The 14,387-nt window shown below is 42.4% G+C and overlaps 1 protein-coding gene across 3 annotated transcripts in view; it reads left to right on the forward strand.

The window, feature by feature from the left end:
• Positions 1 to 12,412, forward strand: part of LOC115005236 (gonadotropin-releasing hormone II receptor-like) — a 23,668-nt gene extending 11,256 nt beyond the window's left edge. Inside the window, exons 7-9 of one of the 3 annotated variants that reach the window (XM_029427022.1) lie at positions 4,380 to 4,581; positions 10,965 to 11,386; positions 11,495 to 12,412. In XM_029427022.1, the coding sequence (XP_029282882.1) occupies positions 4,380 to 4,581; positions 10,965 to 11,362 (600 nt within the window). In that variant the 3' untranslated portion in view covers positions 11,363 to 11,386; positions 11,495 to 12,412. Of the gene's footprint in view, positions 1 to 4,379; positions 4,582 to 10,964 lie in introns of all 3 variants that reach the window. The other 2 variants (XM_029427021.1, XM_029427023.1) reach the window with 2 other exon arrangements.
• Positions 12,413 to 14,387: the final 1,975 nt, after the last annotated feature.

Here is a 14,387-nt window from a genome sequence, read left to right on the forward strand (position 1 = left end):
TGTGAAACTGTCTGAAACATGTCTGTGTGAAACATGTCTGTGTGGAACATGTCTGTGTGAAACTGTCTGAAACATGTCTGTGTGGAACTGTCTGAAACATGTCTGTGTGGAACATGTCTGTGTGGAACATGTCTGTGTGAAACTGTCTGAAACATGTCTGTGTGAAACTGTCTGAAACATGTCTGTGTGGAACTGTCTGAAACATGTCTGTGTGAAACTGTCTGAAACATGTCTGTGTGAAACTGTCTGAAACATGTCTGTGTGGAACTGTCTGAAACATGTCTGTGTGAAACTGTCTGAAACATGTCTGTCTGAAACATGTCTGTGTGGAACATGTCTGTGTGGAACATGTCTGTCTGAAACATGTCTGTGTGAAACTGTCTGAAACATGTCTGTCTGAAACATGTCTGTGTGAAACATGTCTGTGTGAAACTGTCTGAAACATGTCTGTGTGAAACTGTCTGAAACATGTCTGTGTGGAACTGTCTGAAACATGTCTGTGTGAAACTGTCTGAAACATGTCTGTGTGAAACTGTCTGAAACATGTCTGTGTGAAACATGTCTGTGTGGAACTGTCTGAAACATGTCTGTGTGGAACTGTCTGAAACATGTCTGTGTGAAACATGTCTGTGTGAAACTGTCTGAAACATGTCTGTGTGGAACTGTCTGAAACATGTCTATGTGAAACATGTCTGTGTGGAACTGTGTGAAACATGTCTGTGTGAAACTGTCTGAAACATGTCTGTGTGAAACATGTCTGTGTGAAACTGTCTGAAACATGTCTGTGTGAAACATGTCTGTGTGAAACTGTCTGAAACATGTCTGTGTGAAACATGTCTGTGTGAAACTTGTCTGTGTGAAACATGTCTGTCTGAAACATGTCTGTGTGAAACATGTCTGTCGGAAACATGTCTGTCTGAAACATTTCTGTCTGAAACATGTCTGTGTGAAACATGTCTCTGTGAAAAATGTCTTTCTGAAACATGTCCATGTGGAACATGTCTGTGAGAAACATGTCTATGTGAAACATGTCTGTCTGAAACATGTCTGTCTGAAACATGTCTGGGTGAAACATGTCTGTGTGAAACATGTCTGTCTGAAACATGTCTGTGTGAAACATGTCTGTGTGAAACATGTCTGTTTGAAACATGTCGGTCTGAAACATGTCTGTGTGAAACATGTCTGTGAGAAACATGTCTGTCTGAAACATGTCTATGTGAAACATGTCTGTGTGAAACATGTCTGTAGATCATGTCTGTCTGAAACATGTCTGTGTGGAACATGTCTGTGTGGAACATGGCTGTCTGAAACATGTCTGTGTGGAATATGTCTGTATGAAACATGTCTGTATGAAACATGTCTGTGTGAAACATGTCTGTGTGGAACATGTCTGTGTGGAACATGTCTGTATGAAACATGTCTGTGTGAAAGATGTCCATGTGGAACATGTCTGTGAGAAACATGTCTTTCTGAAACATATCTGTCTGAAACATGTCTGTGTGAAACATGTCTGTGTGAAACATGTCTGTGTGAAACATGTCTGCGTGAAACATGTCTGTGTGAAACATGTCTGTCTGAAACATGTCTGTGTGAAATATGTCCATGTGGAACATGTCTGTGAGAAACATGTCTTTCTGAAACATGTCTGTCTGAAACATGTCTGTCTGAAACATGTCTGTGTGAAACATGTCTGTCTGAAACATGTCTGTGTGGAACATGTCTGTGTGGAACATGTCTGTGTGGAACATGTCTGTCTGAAACATGTCTGTGTGAAACTGTCTGAAACATGTCTGTGTGGAACTGTCTGAAACATGTCTGTGTGGAACTGTCTGAAACATGTCTGTGTGAAACTGTCTGAAACATGTCTGTGTGGAACTGTCTGAAACATGTCTGTGTGGAACTGTCTGAAACATGTCTGTGTGAAACATGTCTGTGTGAAACATGTCTGTGTGGAACATGCCTGTCTGAAACATGTCTGTGTGAAACATGTCTGTCTGAAACATGTCTGTGTGAAACATGTCTTTCTGAAACATGTCTGTCTGAAACATGTCTGTGTGAAACATGTCTGTGTGAAACATGTCTGTGTGAAACATGTCTGTCTGAAACATGTCTGTCTGAAACATGTCTGTGGAACATTTCTGTATGAAACATGTCTGTGTGGAACATTTCTGTGTGGAACATGTCTGTGTGAAAGATGTCCATGTGGAACATGTCTGTGAAAAACATGTCTTTCTGAAACATGTCTGTCTGAAACATGTCTGTCTGAAACATGTCTGTGTGAAACATGTCTGCGAGAAACATGTCTGTGTGAAACATGTCTGTGTGGAACTGTCTGAAACATGTCTGTGTGGAACTGTCTGAAACATGTCTGTCTGAAACATGTCTGTGTGAAACTGTCTGAAACATGTCTGTGTGAAACTGTCTGAAACATGTCTGTGTGAAACATGTCTGTGTGGAACTGTCTGAAACATGTCTGTGTGGAACTGTCTGAAACATGTCTGTGTGAAACATGTCTGTGTGAAACTGTCTGAAACATGTCTGTGTGGAACTGTCTGAAACATGTCTATGTGAAACATGTCTGTGTGGAACTGTGTGAAACATGTCTGTGTGAAACTGTCTGAAACATGTCTGTGTGAAACATGTCTGTGTGAAACTGTCTGAAACATGTCTGTGTGAAACATGTCTGTGTGAAACTGTCTGAAACATGTCTGTGTGAAACATGTCTGTGTGAAACATGTCTGTGTGAAACATGTCTGTGTGAAACATGTCTGTCTGAAACATGTCTGTGTGAAACATGTCTGTCGGAAACATGTCTGTCTGAAACATTTCTGTCTGAAACATGTCTGTGTGAAACATGTCTCTGTGAAAAATGTCTTTCTGAAACATGTCCATGTGGAACATGTCTGTGAGAAACATGTCTGTGTGAAACATGTCTGCGTGAAACATGTCTGTGTGAAACATGTCTGTCTGAAACATGTCTGTGTGAAACATGTCCATGTGGAACATGTCTGTGAGAAACATGTCTATGTGAAACATGTCTGTCTGAAACATGTCTGTCTGAAACATGTCTGGGTGAAACATGTCTGTGTGAAACATGTCTGTCTGAAACATGTCTGTGTGAAACATGTCTGTGTGAAACATGTCTGTTTGAAACATGTCGGTCTGAAACATGTCTGTGTGAAACATGTCTGTCTGAAACATGTCTGTCTGAAACATGTCTGTGTGAAACATGTCTGTGTGAAACATGTCTGTTTGAAACATGTCGGTCTGAAACATGTCTGTGTGAAACATGTCTGTGAGAAACATGTCTGTCTGAAACATGTCTATGTGAAACATGTCTGTGTGAAACATGTCTGTAGATCATGTCTGTCTGAAACATGTCTGTGTGGAACATGTCTGTGTGGAACATGGCTGTCTGAAACATGTCTGTGTGGAATATGTCTGTATGAAACATGTCTGTATGAAACATGTCTGTGTGAAACATGTCTGTGTGGAACATGTCTGTGTGGAACATGTCTGTATGAAACATGTCTGTGTGAAAGATGTCCATGTGGAACATGTCTGTGAGAAACATGTCTTTCTGAAACATATCTGTCTGAAACATGTCTGTGTGAAACATGTCTGTGTGAAACATGTCTGTGTGAAACATGTCTGCGTGAAACATGTCTGTGTGAAACATGTCTGTCTGAAACATGTCTGTGTGAAATATGTCCATGTGGAACATGTCTGTGAGAAACATGTCTTTCTGAAACATGTCTGTCTGAAACATGTCTGTCTGAAACATGTCTGTGTGAAACATGTCTGTCTGAAACATGTCTGTGTGGAACATGTCTGTGTGGAACATGTCTGTGTGGAACATGTCTGTCTGAAACATGTCTGTGTGAAACATGTCTGTGTGGAACATGTCTGTGTGGAACATGTCTGTGTGGAACATTTCTGTCTGAAACGTGTCTTTGTGAAACGTGTCTGTGTGGAACTTGTCTGTGTGAAACATGTCTGTCTGAAACATGTCTGTGTGGAACATGTCTGTGTGGAACATGTCTGTGTGAAACATGTCTGTGTGAAACATGTCTGTGTGAAACATGTCTGTGTGAAACATGTCTGTGTGGAACATGTCTGTCTGAAACATGTCTTTGTGAAACTTGTCTGTGTGGAACTTGTCTGTGTGGAACATGTCTATCTGAAACGTGTCTGTGTGGAACATGTCTGTGTGAAACGTGTCTGTCTGAAAGATTTCTGTACAACTAGCAACGTGTTGAATAAAACATCAAGACAAAATAAACGTATAAAACCTGAACTTCACAGGAAAACCAAGAATCTCAAAGTAATTTCTCACACAATCCTCCTTTATTAGAAGCTGTCTGTCTGTCTGTCTGCAGCTCTTCCTCTTCCGGGCGGTCATCGCGGAGGCCGTGGACTTCACTCAGTGTGCGTCTCACGGCAGCTTCAGGCGCCGCTGGCACGAGACGCTTTACAACATGTTCCACTTCACCACGCTGTACGTCGTCCCTCTGATGGTGATGAGCTGCTGCTACAGCCGCATCCTGCTGCACATCCACCTGCAGCACCGCAGGGACAAAGGTTGGGGGGGGGGGGGGGTGGGTCGTCTATCGCTTTCCAACCCTCTTGAGATGTAACCATGCCAACCTCCACGTGATGAAAGTCTGCTGTGCTGTGATTGGCTGAGCTGCTGTGTGGATGGAGCATTAAGTAGTTAAAATATTCTCAGTTACACCGATCTGATTACTGAACATGAGCCATAGTGATGGGAAGTTCGGCTCTTTTCTGAGAGCCGGCTCTTTTGACTCGGCTCCCAAAGAAGAGCCGGCTCTTTCGACTCCCGAACGGCTCTTTATTTAGGATCTTTTGTAGCCTATATTTTACCTTAACTTTGAAAAAAAATCATGGTTTATGTGTTGAAAACCCTTTTGCTTTCAGTGTTTTTATGAGAGTCCTTATAATTGCCTAATTCTGTGCATTTATTCTGTGACAAAACCACTCTTACATTTGTTTATTTCAATTAAACTTTTTTATTGCACAAATTAACAATAAACTTCAAACAAATCCACAGAACAGAACCAAAACCAGAACCAAACTCCAGCAAACAGCATTAGTCCTCAGGGCAGGTTGGCATTCAGGAAGATCAGATGCCTCAGCTTGGATGGGCTGATACGATTTTGCCTCTCCGTGAGTATCTGCCCTGTTTTGGAGAAGATTCTCTCAGAAGGAACTGATGTGGCAACAATACATAGTCTCCCCTCCATCACCTTCACCAGGAGTGGAAAGACTGAGGCCTTGGCCTGCCACCAGCTCAGTGGGTCTTCTGCTCTCTGGATGAGGGGCTCCTCAAGGTAGCTCCTCACCTCCATTATAGCATCAGCTGTCGGATTTCTCCTTGAAGCATCTCCTGTAGCTCTGTCATCAAAAAGCCTCCAAACAGCAGAGGTTTGCTGCTCCTCCTCCACTTGGCCCTCTAATGGTGGAGCTGGCTGGCTGCTGGGGGTGCATTTTGCTGCTGCTGCTGCTGCTGCACTAATCCTCTGAAGAGCTTCAGCAATAGCTATGTTAATAATAATAGTGATGTTTGCAGCATTATCACTTGCCACTCTTTTGCCACTCTTAGTAGCTTCTCTGCCAAGTTTTCTGCAGTGTGTCTGTCGGTGAACTCGAAGCAGTCCAGAAGGCAAGATGTCATCTTGTAATCTTCAATAAAGTGGGAAGTGGCAGACATGAAAGAGCAGGTTGTTCTGGAGGTCCAGCAGTCAGTTGTCAGGCAAACTGATGGAGCTTTTTTCAGCCTTTCTTGCCATAATGCACGTTCTGTGTCATATAGTTTTGGGATCATTGTTTGGGAAAGTGTTTTTCTACTGGGTAGAGTGTATGTGGGATTTAGGGCTTTGACAAAGTTTTTCATTCCTTTGTCCTCCACAATGGAAAAGGGTTGAAAATCAGAAGCTACCATTTTAGCCAACTCATCATCAATACTGTGCTGTTTGGCTGGGGTCATCAGTTTAGGTAAAAACTGACTTATTTTGCTTTGAGTTGCAGTAGGAGAGGTTATACTTGCACGCATGGGGATGGCAGTAGACGTTACAGCAGCTGTTGTTCTGGTATGAGACACACCAGGATCAGTAGATGGTGAGCTGGCTTGCCCTCTCTCCTCTAACTGCACTGTAGGATGGACAGTTCTGATATGTCTATGCAGGTTTGTGGTGGAACCTGCTCTTATAGTGACCTTCGTTTTGCAGTGAAGGCACTCTGCTTTGTTGTTCCCAATATCTTTAAACTGCAGCCAGATGCTGCTTCGCTTTCTAGTGTCACTCATAGTTAAACTACACGACAATGCAAGACGCACACACGCTCCTCAGTCCTCACCGCTCTGTCTCTCTCTTCACTTGCAGTGGAGTCAAGTGGTGTGTCTGCCCCGCCCCCTCTCTGTTTACACATCCTTAATTCTCACGTGAATGCCGCATGCTGGTCGCCATGCTGGCCAATCATAACAGACTTCGGTCGTAACCAGAGCTGGGACTGAGCACTGAAAGTGAAACCTAAGCAGCGAATGGGCAAAAAACTGGGAGCCGGCTCTCACTCGATGCGAGCCGGCTCTTCTGATTCACTACAAAGAGCCGGCTCTCAGAGCCGATGCTTGTGCGCATGACCCATCACTAATGAGCCGAACAGCGAGCGGCAGCGCTAACAACGGTCCGCTGAACTAGTCTCATGGCGCTGGGCAGCGGGCGGAGGGACTTTGTCTCTCTGTGTTCTGATGAACAGTAAATTGATCCGATTCAATGCCCTCAAGCTGCCGTATTTCAGAGCGAGTCTGCATTGGACTGCAGCCGCCGAGGTCGCACCGTACGGATTGGGTGTGATTTCATCGAGTGGGATGGAAAAACTAAATTTCTGATGTCAGAAATTTGGGTCGGCCACCGTGTGGCTCTCGCTCAGTTGAAGTAGAACCACAAGTCAGTTCCCTGACTTACCAAAGTACGATCTATTTAAACGCAGCTTCCCTCCAGTTCTGTGCACGTCTTCACCTGCGGGTCCAGATACACCAGCTCTTTTTAAAATAACTTTTAGCACACAGGATCTGTTGCCATCGTTGTGAACATTACAGACATTACAGACCTCCACTAACTTGTACCTCGTTGGAGCTTCCTAACAAATCTTTATTATATATATCAGGCATGTCCAAAGTCCGGCCCGGGGGACAATCACTGCCCACGCGCGGTCACATTTCATACGGCCCGCAGCTTCGGTCTTATAATGTATTATTTATGGCCCGCTGTCAAACTGAATAAATTCCTCCTTTCGCCACGTGGTGGCAGCACCACTCTAAGGGGCCTCACACATGCCGCGTTTTAGGCACAAACGCTATCGGGCTCTGTAACGGCTTTTGCTGTGAATCCTTCCATGCTCATTACTACCATGGCAACTGCAAACAAAAAGAGGAAAGTTGACACCGCCGCTTTCAGGAACGATGGGAATTACAATACTTCTTGTTTTTGCCTAATTTGAGACGGTTGCCTTGTTTAAGGAATTTAATGTAAAGAGACACTATCAGAAAAAACATGCTGACGCATACAACAAGCTAGTAGGGAGTGGCCGTACTGAGAAAGTGAAGCAACTCCAAGCTGCTCTGGTGTCACAACAGCGACTCTTCACGCTGTGAGTCAAATGAAAACATCACCAAAGCAACCTACGAAGTGGCCATGTTAATAGCTAAACACAGCTAACCTTTTACAGAGGGTACGTTGATCAAATACTGTTGTGAAAATGGTGGAGAACATTTGCCCCGAGAAGAAGCAAGAATGTATTAATGTTTGCTCGTAACATTGTGGCACGGAGAATTGAGGACATATCGTCAGATATTCAGAGACGATTGGGGGACAGGGGAGTGACTTTAGATTATTTATCATTAGCCTGCGATGAAAGCACAGATGCATCTGACGACGACATTAACGTAGCACGTGACCTTTTACGCATCTCAACCACTGCCCTCAAACCAGACCTGGCCTGGCGACTGAAATCCAGATGTCACCATCAGCCTTCTCATTAGCTCAACTTTAATGATAACAGAAGACTTTACTTATAACTCCTGTTTAAAATGACCATGAGGTAGAGATGGAAGTTTAAAGGGCCTACACAATGATAAACATGATTCTACTGATGATAGTAAATGCTATTTGTGGTGTAAAATGATGTGTTATTTATGACACAATGATCGCAGTATTTAATAAATCATGATTTAGTATGTCGATCACCGATGTTTACACTGCCGCTACCGGAAACACCCGACGCCGTGTTCTGACATCACAAGTAGAAAACAGTCCACCAGTCGAATACACAGACAGCACGGCAGACGTGGCGATGTCGGACTCTGGCTTCCACAGAATTGAGTGACAGTGAGTCGTCAATAGACTCGTTGCACTTTGAAGAAGAGGAGTTTATTGAAGAGGATGCCGGTGTCGTGGATTTAGATCATGCGGGCGAGTTTAACGTGGTGGAAACAGAGCAGCGTGAGACACAGTGTTCAAGATGGAGACACAGACGGGAGCGAACATGCGGATGATGGTGACATGAATCTGGATTTGGCGGAGATCCTGTGCGACAGAACACAGACAGGTATATACATTTAACTATAGTTCATAGAACTTCTCAATATATAATAAAAAGTAACATTATCCTCGATTGTAAATAGATGAGGTTCTATCGTTGTGTCTGATGTCAAACGTCATATATTACGAGCTGTATATAAAGCATTAGCTATTAGCTAACAAACAGACCGGAGGTCAGCGCTGTTTATAAAGTATAGTCTGTGTACTGACCGTCTCACCTGTAGTGCTTACGAGTCAAACACAGGCATATAAATAGTATGACGTTAAGAAGACGTTAATATTGGCTTTTCTCTGGATATTGCATATTGTGTACATGTCCTTACCACTCTTCTTTTGTACATTTAGGTGTACATGTGAAAACTGTACAGTTATGGAAACAATTGAAGAGCTGCTCAACATTGTCTTGGCACAAAGCATTGAGTCTCGGTCAAGAGTTCAGTAACATACTCTGCAAAAAATATGTTTTATAATCAAGCATTATATATATATATATATATATATATATATGTATGTGTGTGTGTGTGTGTGTGTGTGTGTGTGTGTGTGTGTGTGTGTATATATATATATATATATATATATATATATTATGATGCTGACCATTGGAACAACCAACTTGGATTAGAACTTGCAGTCCAGCTGACCTGACACGTGGTCGCCTGCATGGACTTGTGGTGTGTCCGTGGAGGGGGATCCGTCTGCACAGCACTTTCTTTCTGACATGTCTGAAATGTACAAAACACAACTTTACTAATAAATCTTTCAAACCAGCTTGAACCTGTATTGCATGTTTATACATGTCTGCGTAAAGAACATATCTAATAACATTCATAATGAAAGATGTGGTTGAATTGATTGAGAGAGAAATGATATCAAATTAAACAAACATATGAATTATGTACATGCATGTGGTGATTGTATGTTTAACACGTCATGTGCAGGTCTACTGGTACTACACCTGTAATGTACAGATGACGAACAGTCTGTATACTTACTGCTGTACACACAGCTCCCTCCCCAGTGTGGATGTTCAATAGATGGTCGCTGATCATACAGGTGTCCTCAGTTCTGTCAGTGGCTTCATTCACCAATGTTTCAACACCTCTGTAATAATAGGGTGATCGTTAAACGTTAAATAGACTCACGCTTTTACTCAAACTACAGAATAAAATGGGGAAGCCTGTTATAAACATTGAATCTATACTTAATTCAGCTAATGAAGTGTAATTAGCTAAAGTTATTAATACTACAAACAATAACACATATCAGCTAGGGCCTGGTGTAAACTCGTTACATACAGTAGGTCTAGAGCGATGATGGCTTTATGCTTGAAACAATAAATACAGTAAACAAGTAGCACGGCTTACCTTCGCTCTACCTTCTGGAGAATGCATTTCGTCGTCTCTCTGGTGGAGGACTCTGCACCGACGGACGTGTTTGAGTCGGCGTGCTGGCTTGTGCTGGCTGGGGTCTCGGCAGTATTGCAGGCACAGCATCTGCGTTCAGTTTTAAATTCTTTTTGAATCTCATTTCCTTGGCGAGCAGTTTGTTGGAAACACGATCTCTCAAAGTGCACAAATCATCGGTTTCATCGACGCACTTGTCTTGTCCATAAACGCGACATTTTATCCTCTTTTGGCCACACTGGTGGCGGCTGTAACTCAGACGAACACTGGCGGCGGCTGTAACGCAGACGAACACTGGCGGCGGCTGTATTCTACTTGTGACGTCATCGCCCGAACATTGCCGAAGTGGATGCTCTCGGCGCAGCGATCGATTGTTAGCGGAAGTCATTTTTATGCTGTTATGATCGTGATTTATTACGAATACATCAATAATATAAATATATATATGACACATTTCACAATTGATATGCAACCTCCATCATATACCAGCCCAACAACACTGACGACTGATCATTTCGTAGGCCCTTTAAGGACTTCCATATAGTTTGTTCAATGTTATCTGACTCTCCAGATATGAATGAAAGGCGGAACTGTGTTTGTAGAGTTGTTCACGCCTGAGTGGCTTATATTTGCTTACATTGCCATTTGAAAAATAAAGATAATTGTGACAATGAAACTTGTTATATAACAGTGTATTTGTATGTAACTTTTATAGTTAAAGAATGTCTGAAGGGAAGTTTGGCCCCCGGCCTCTTCACATTATCACATCTGGCCCTCTTTAAAAAATGTTTGGAACCCCCTGATATATATTATAGTCAGAACGCTCTGCAGGTCTAAACGCACAGTGATCACATTAATCAAGAGCTTTGGCTTTAAAATTGTACAGAGTTGGAGAAACTAAATGTATACAACTGTGTGACATCACTGCCCCTCCCTCTCTCAGCAGGTGAGTCGTACCTGCGGCGCAGCGGCACCGACATCATCCCGAAGGCCCGGATGAAGACCCTGAAGATGACGGTGGTCATAGTGCTGTCCTTCGTGGTGTGCTGGACTCCGTACTACCTGCTAGGGATCTGGTACTGGTTCCAGCCCAACATGCTGCACGTCACGCCGGAGTATGTGCACCACGGCCTCTTCGTGTTCGGGAACCTGAACACGTGCTGCGACCCCGTCATCTACGGCTTCTACACCCCGTCTTTCAGGGCCGACCTCGCCGCCTGCTGCCGCAGGACGAAAAGCGACACTTCACTGCGATCTCCGGACCGACAGTCGGCCAGGGGGGGTGCTCAGAGCGGGGAGCACGAAGCGGACCCCGCCACCAACAGCCGGGCAGGAGACTAGCAACGACCAATCAGAGGACAGGAGGTGATGATGTCACCCTGGATCACTTCCTGCTGCTGTCTTTGTTATAAATCATCAGTTTTACTTTAGTTTACTGTTTGTATTGATTTATTTTATGTTCTCTGATCAAAGTGAATCAGTGAGACGGCTTCACGATGAAGAAGAACTCCACTTCCTGTAAACTTGACCTTTAACCCCTCACAGCACACGGTGACATCACTGCTGGGCGTGGCTACAGGTGCTGACCGCAGCCAATGGCAAGTCTCAATGTTCAGTGTGTTTTGTCGTGGTTACACGTAAAATAACTTCCTGTCTACGGAGGCCAGAGAAAGGAAATAAATCATGAATCATCATTTCTTCAGCTGCTGAAGCTCTGATCTGTGGATCTTTAAACATATAATCTCTAACATTTATATATATATATTTAGTTGAGTTGTGTTCTTACATTATCCCAAATGTTTCCAACAATCAAACCCTAAATAAATCTGTAGTTTCCGAACTTTATCAGCCCGACACATGTGACTGATGTTGATGTACTTTGTGCTTAGAAACGTTTCAAAACATGCAAAACAAATAAATGTTTGCATTTTGTTTATTCAAAAATTCTCTTCTATTTAATTTACAATAATAACATAATACTGTATATATGTGTTATTTGTGTTTCTACATGCGTGTGATTATGAAAATACAATAAAAAACATACATATAAAAGTCGTTCTTAATAGTAAAAAGTATAAATTGTATAAGAGTGAACGTGCTGGAGGATAATATGACGTCAGTAAACTTGATGTTAGCGTCGATGTTTGAAGAATTAAATAGCTTAAAAACCAAATGATTATGAAAATTAATATACACAAATATTTAAACATTTCACCTTCAATTACCTGCAAACTTTAAATGTTATTACCTTTTCTTGTTTTGTGTAAACAAACTGAAGACAAACTTTTAATCCAGATAATGATGTGGGCTTCGTAGACAATTGGCGACTTTCTGGGGAAGACCTGGTCTGATTAGGAGTGACGGCATCCATCCTACTTTGGCTGGAGAAGATCTCATATCCAATAATATTACACAGTCTATTAGTGGACCTAATCCATGACAACCCAGAGTTGAGACCAGGAGACAAAGTTGCAGTCTTACACACTTCTCTGTGCTTCTTTCCGGGCAGTCACCCACTCAAATCCCCATAGTGACTGTGTCTGCCCCACGACCACTGAAACTAATCAAGTCTATGGTTAACAGAAGAGGAGTTATACATGAAAACATCATTAAAATAAACACCACCGCTGCAAAAGTGCAACTAAATCGAAAAATTAAATGTGGGCTCTTAAACATCAGATCTTTATCAACGAAAGCTGGATTGGTAAATGATTTAATATCAGATAATAAGATTGATTTATTTTGTCTCACTGAAACCTGAGACATGAATATGTCTAAATGAATCCACTCCACCTGGTCATATTAATACTCACATTCCTCGAGGTACTGGCCGAGGAGGTGGAGCTGCGGCCATATTTGACTCAAACCTCTTGATCAATCCTAAGCCTGAACTAAACTATAACTCTTTTGAAAGCCTTGTTCTTACGCTCTCAAACCCAACATGGAAAACAATAAAGCCAGTTTTATTTGTTACTGTGTACCGCCCTCCTGGTCCGTATTCTGAAGTTCTGTCTGAACTCTCAGAACTTTTATCAAGTTTAGTCCTTAAAACAGATAAAGTAATTATTGTAGGTGACTTTAATATTCCTGTGGATGTTGATAATGAGCCTTAATAATGCATTTATCTCAATATTAGATTCACTGGGTTCAGTCAGAGTGTACATGAACCAACTCACTGTTTAAACCACACTCTGGACCTTGTTCTGGGATATGGTGTTAAAACTGAAAGTTTATCAGTGTGTCCACATAATCCTCTTTTATCAGAACATTTTAATAACTTTTGAAGTCCTGTTACTGGACTACAAGCCAGCAGGCAAAATATCCTACGCTCGATGTCTATCTGAAAGTGCTGTGACTAAATTTAAGGAAGTGATTCCATCAGCACTTAATTCAATACCAGGACTCAATATCAATATAACAGAGGACTCCTATGCTAACTTTAGTCCCTCCCACATTAATCATCTTGTTGATAGCGCTGCAGCCTCACTGCGAATAACACTCGACTCTGTCGCTCCTCTAAAGAAGAAGATCATAAAACAGAAAAAGAAAGCTCCGGCTTCATTTACAAATCCTCAAACTAAAACAAAAGTCGAGAAATCTTGAAAGTAAATGGCGTTCCACTAAATTGGAAGAATCTCGTTTAGTCTGGTTAGATCATCTTAAAACGTATAAGAAGGCTCTCCGTAATGCCAGAGCAGCTTATTACTCTTCCTTAATAGAAGAACATAAGAACAACCCCAGGTTTCTGTTCAGCACTGAGGCTGACAGAGAGCCACAGCTCTACAGAGCCTTCTGTTCCTATATCTCTCAGTAGTGACGACTTCATGAGCTTCTTTAACCATAACATTATAATTATTAGAGACTAAATTAATCTCCTCCTGACCTCAATCAGTAACGACTTAACTTCAACCTCCAGAACCTTAAAACATCTGTAACTCCTGAAATATATCTAGACTGTTTTACTCCAATCAACCTGAACCAACTAACTTCAACAATCTCATCGTCTAAACCAGTGGTCCCCAAACTAAGGCCCGCGGGCCGGATACGGCCCACCTCCACATTTGGCCTGGCCCCCTGAACAATACCAGAGACGCATTATGATTTTTTTTTCAGTCTGGCCACGCGAATCCTAGACTAGCCCCTGTCAAATAGAACGGAATAATGGCGAAAAGGTTAGGTAAGAGAAAAATTGATTCAGAATGCAGGGTATTTAAGCCTGGTCTTGATCCAGAGGTTTTAGCCAACTATAGGCCGATATCTAACCTTCCCTTTCTCGCTAAGATCCTTGAGAAAGCAGTTGCAAAACAGTTGTGTGACTTTTTACATAATAATAGTTCATTTGAGGTTTTTCAATCTGGATTTAGAG

The sequence above is a fragment of the Cottoperca gobio genome, unplaced genomic scaffold (genome assembly GCF_900634415.1).
Source record: "Cottoperca gobio unplaced genomic scaffold, fCotGob3.1 fCotGob3_285arrow_ctg1, whole genome shotgun sequence".
Lineage (NCBI taxonomy): Eukaryota > Metazoa > Chordata > Actinopteri > Perciformes > Bovichtidae > Cottoperca > Cottoperca gobio.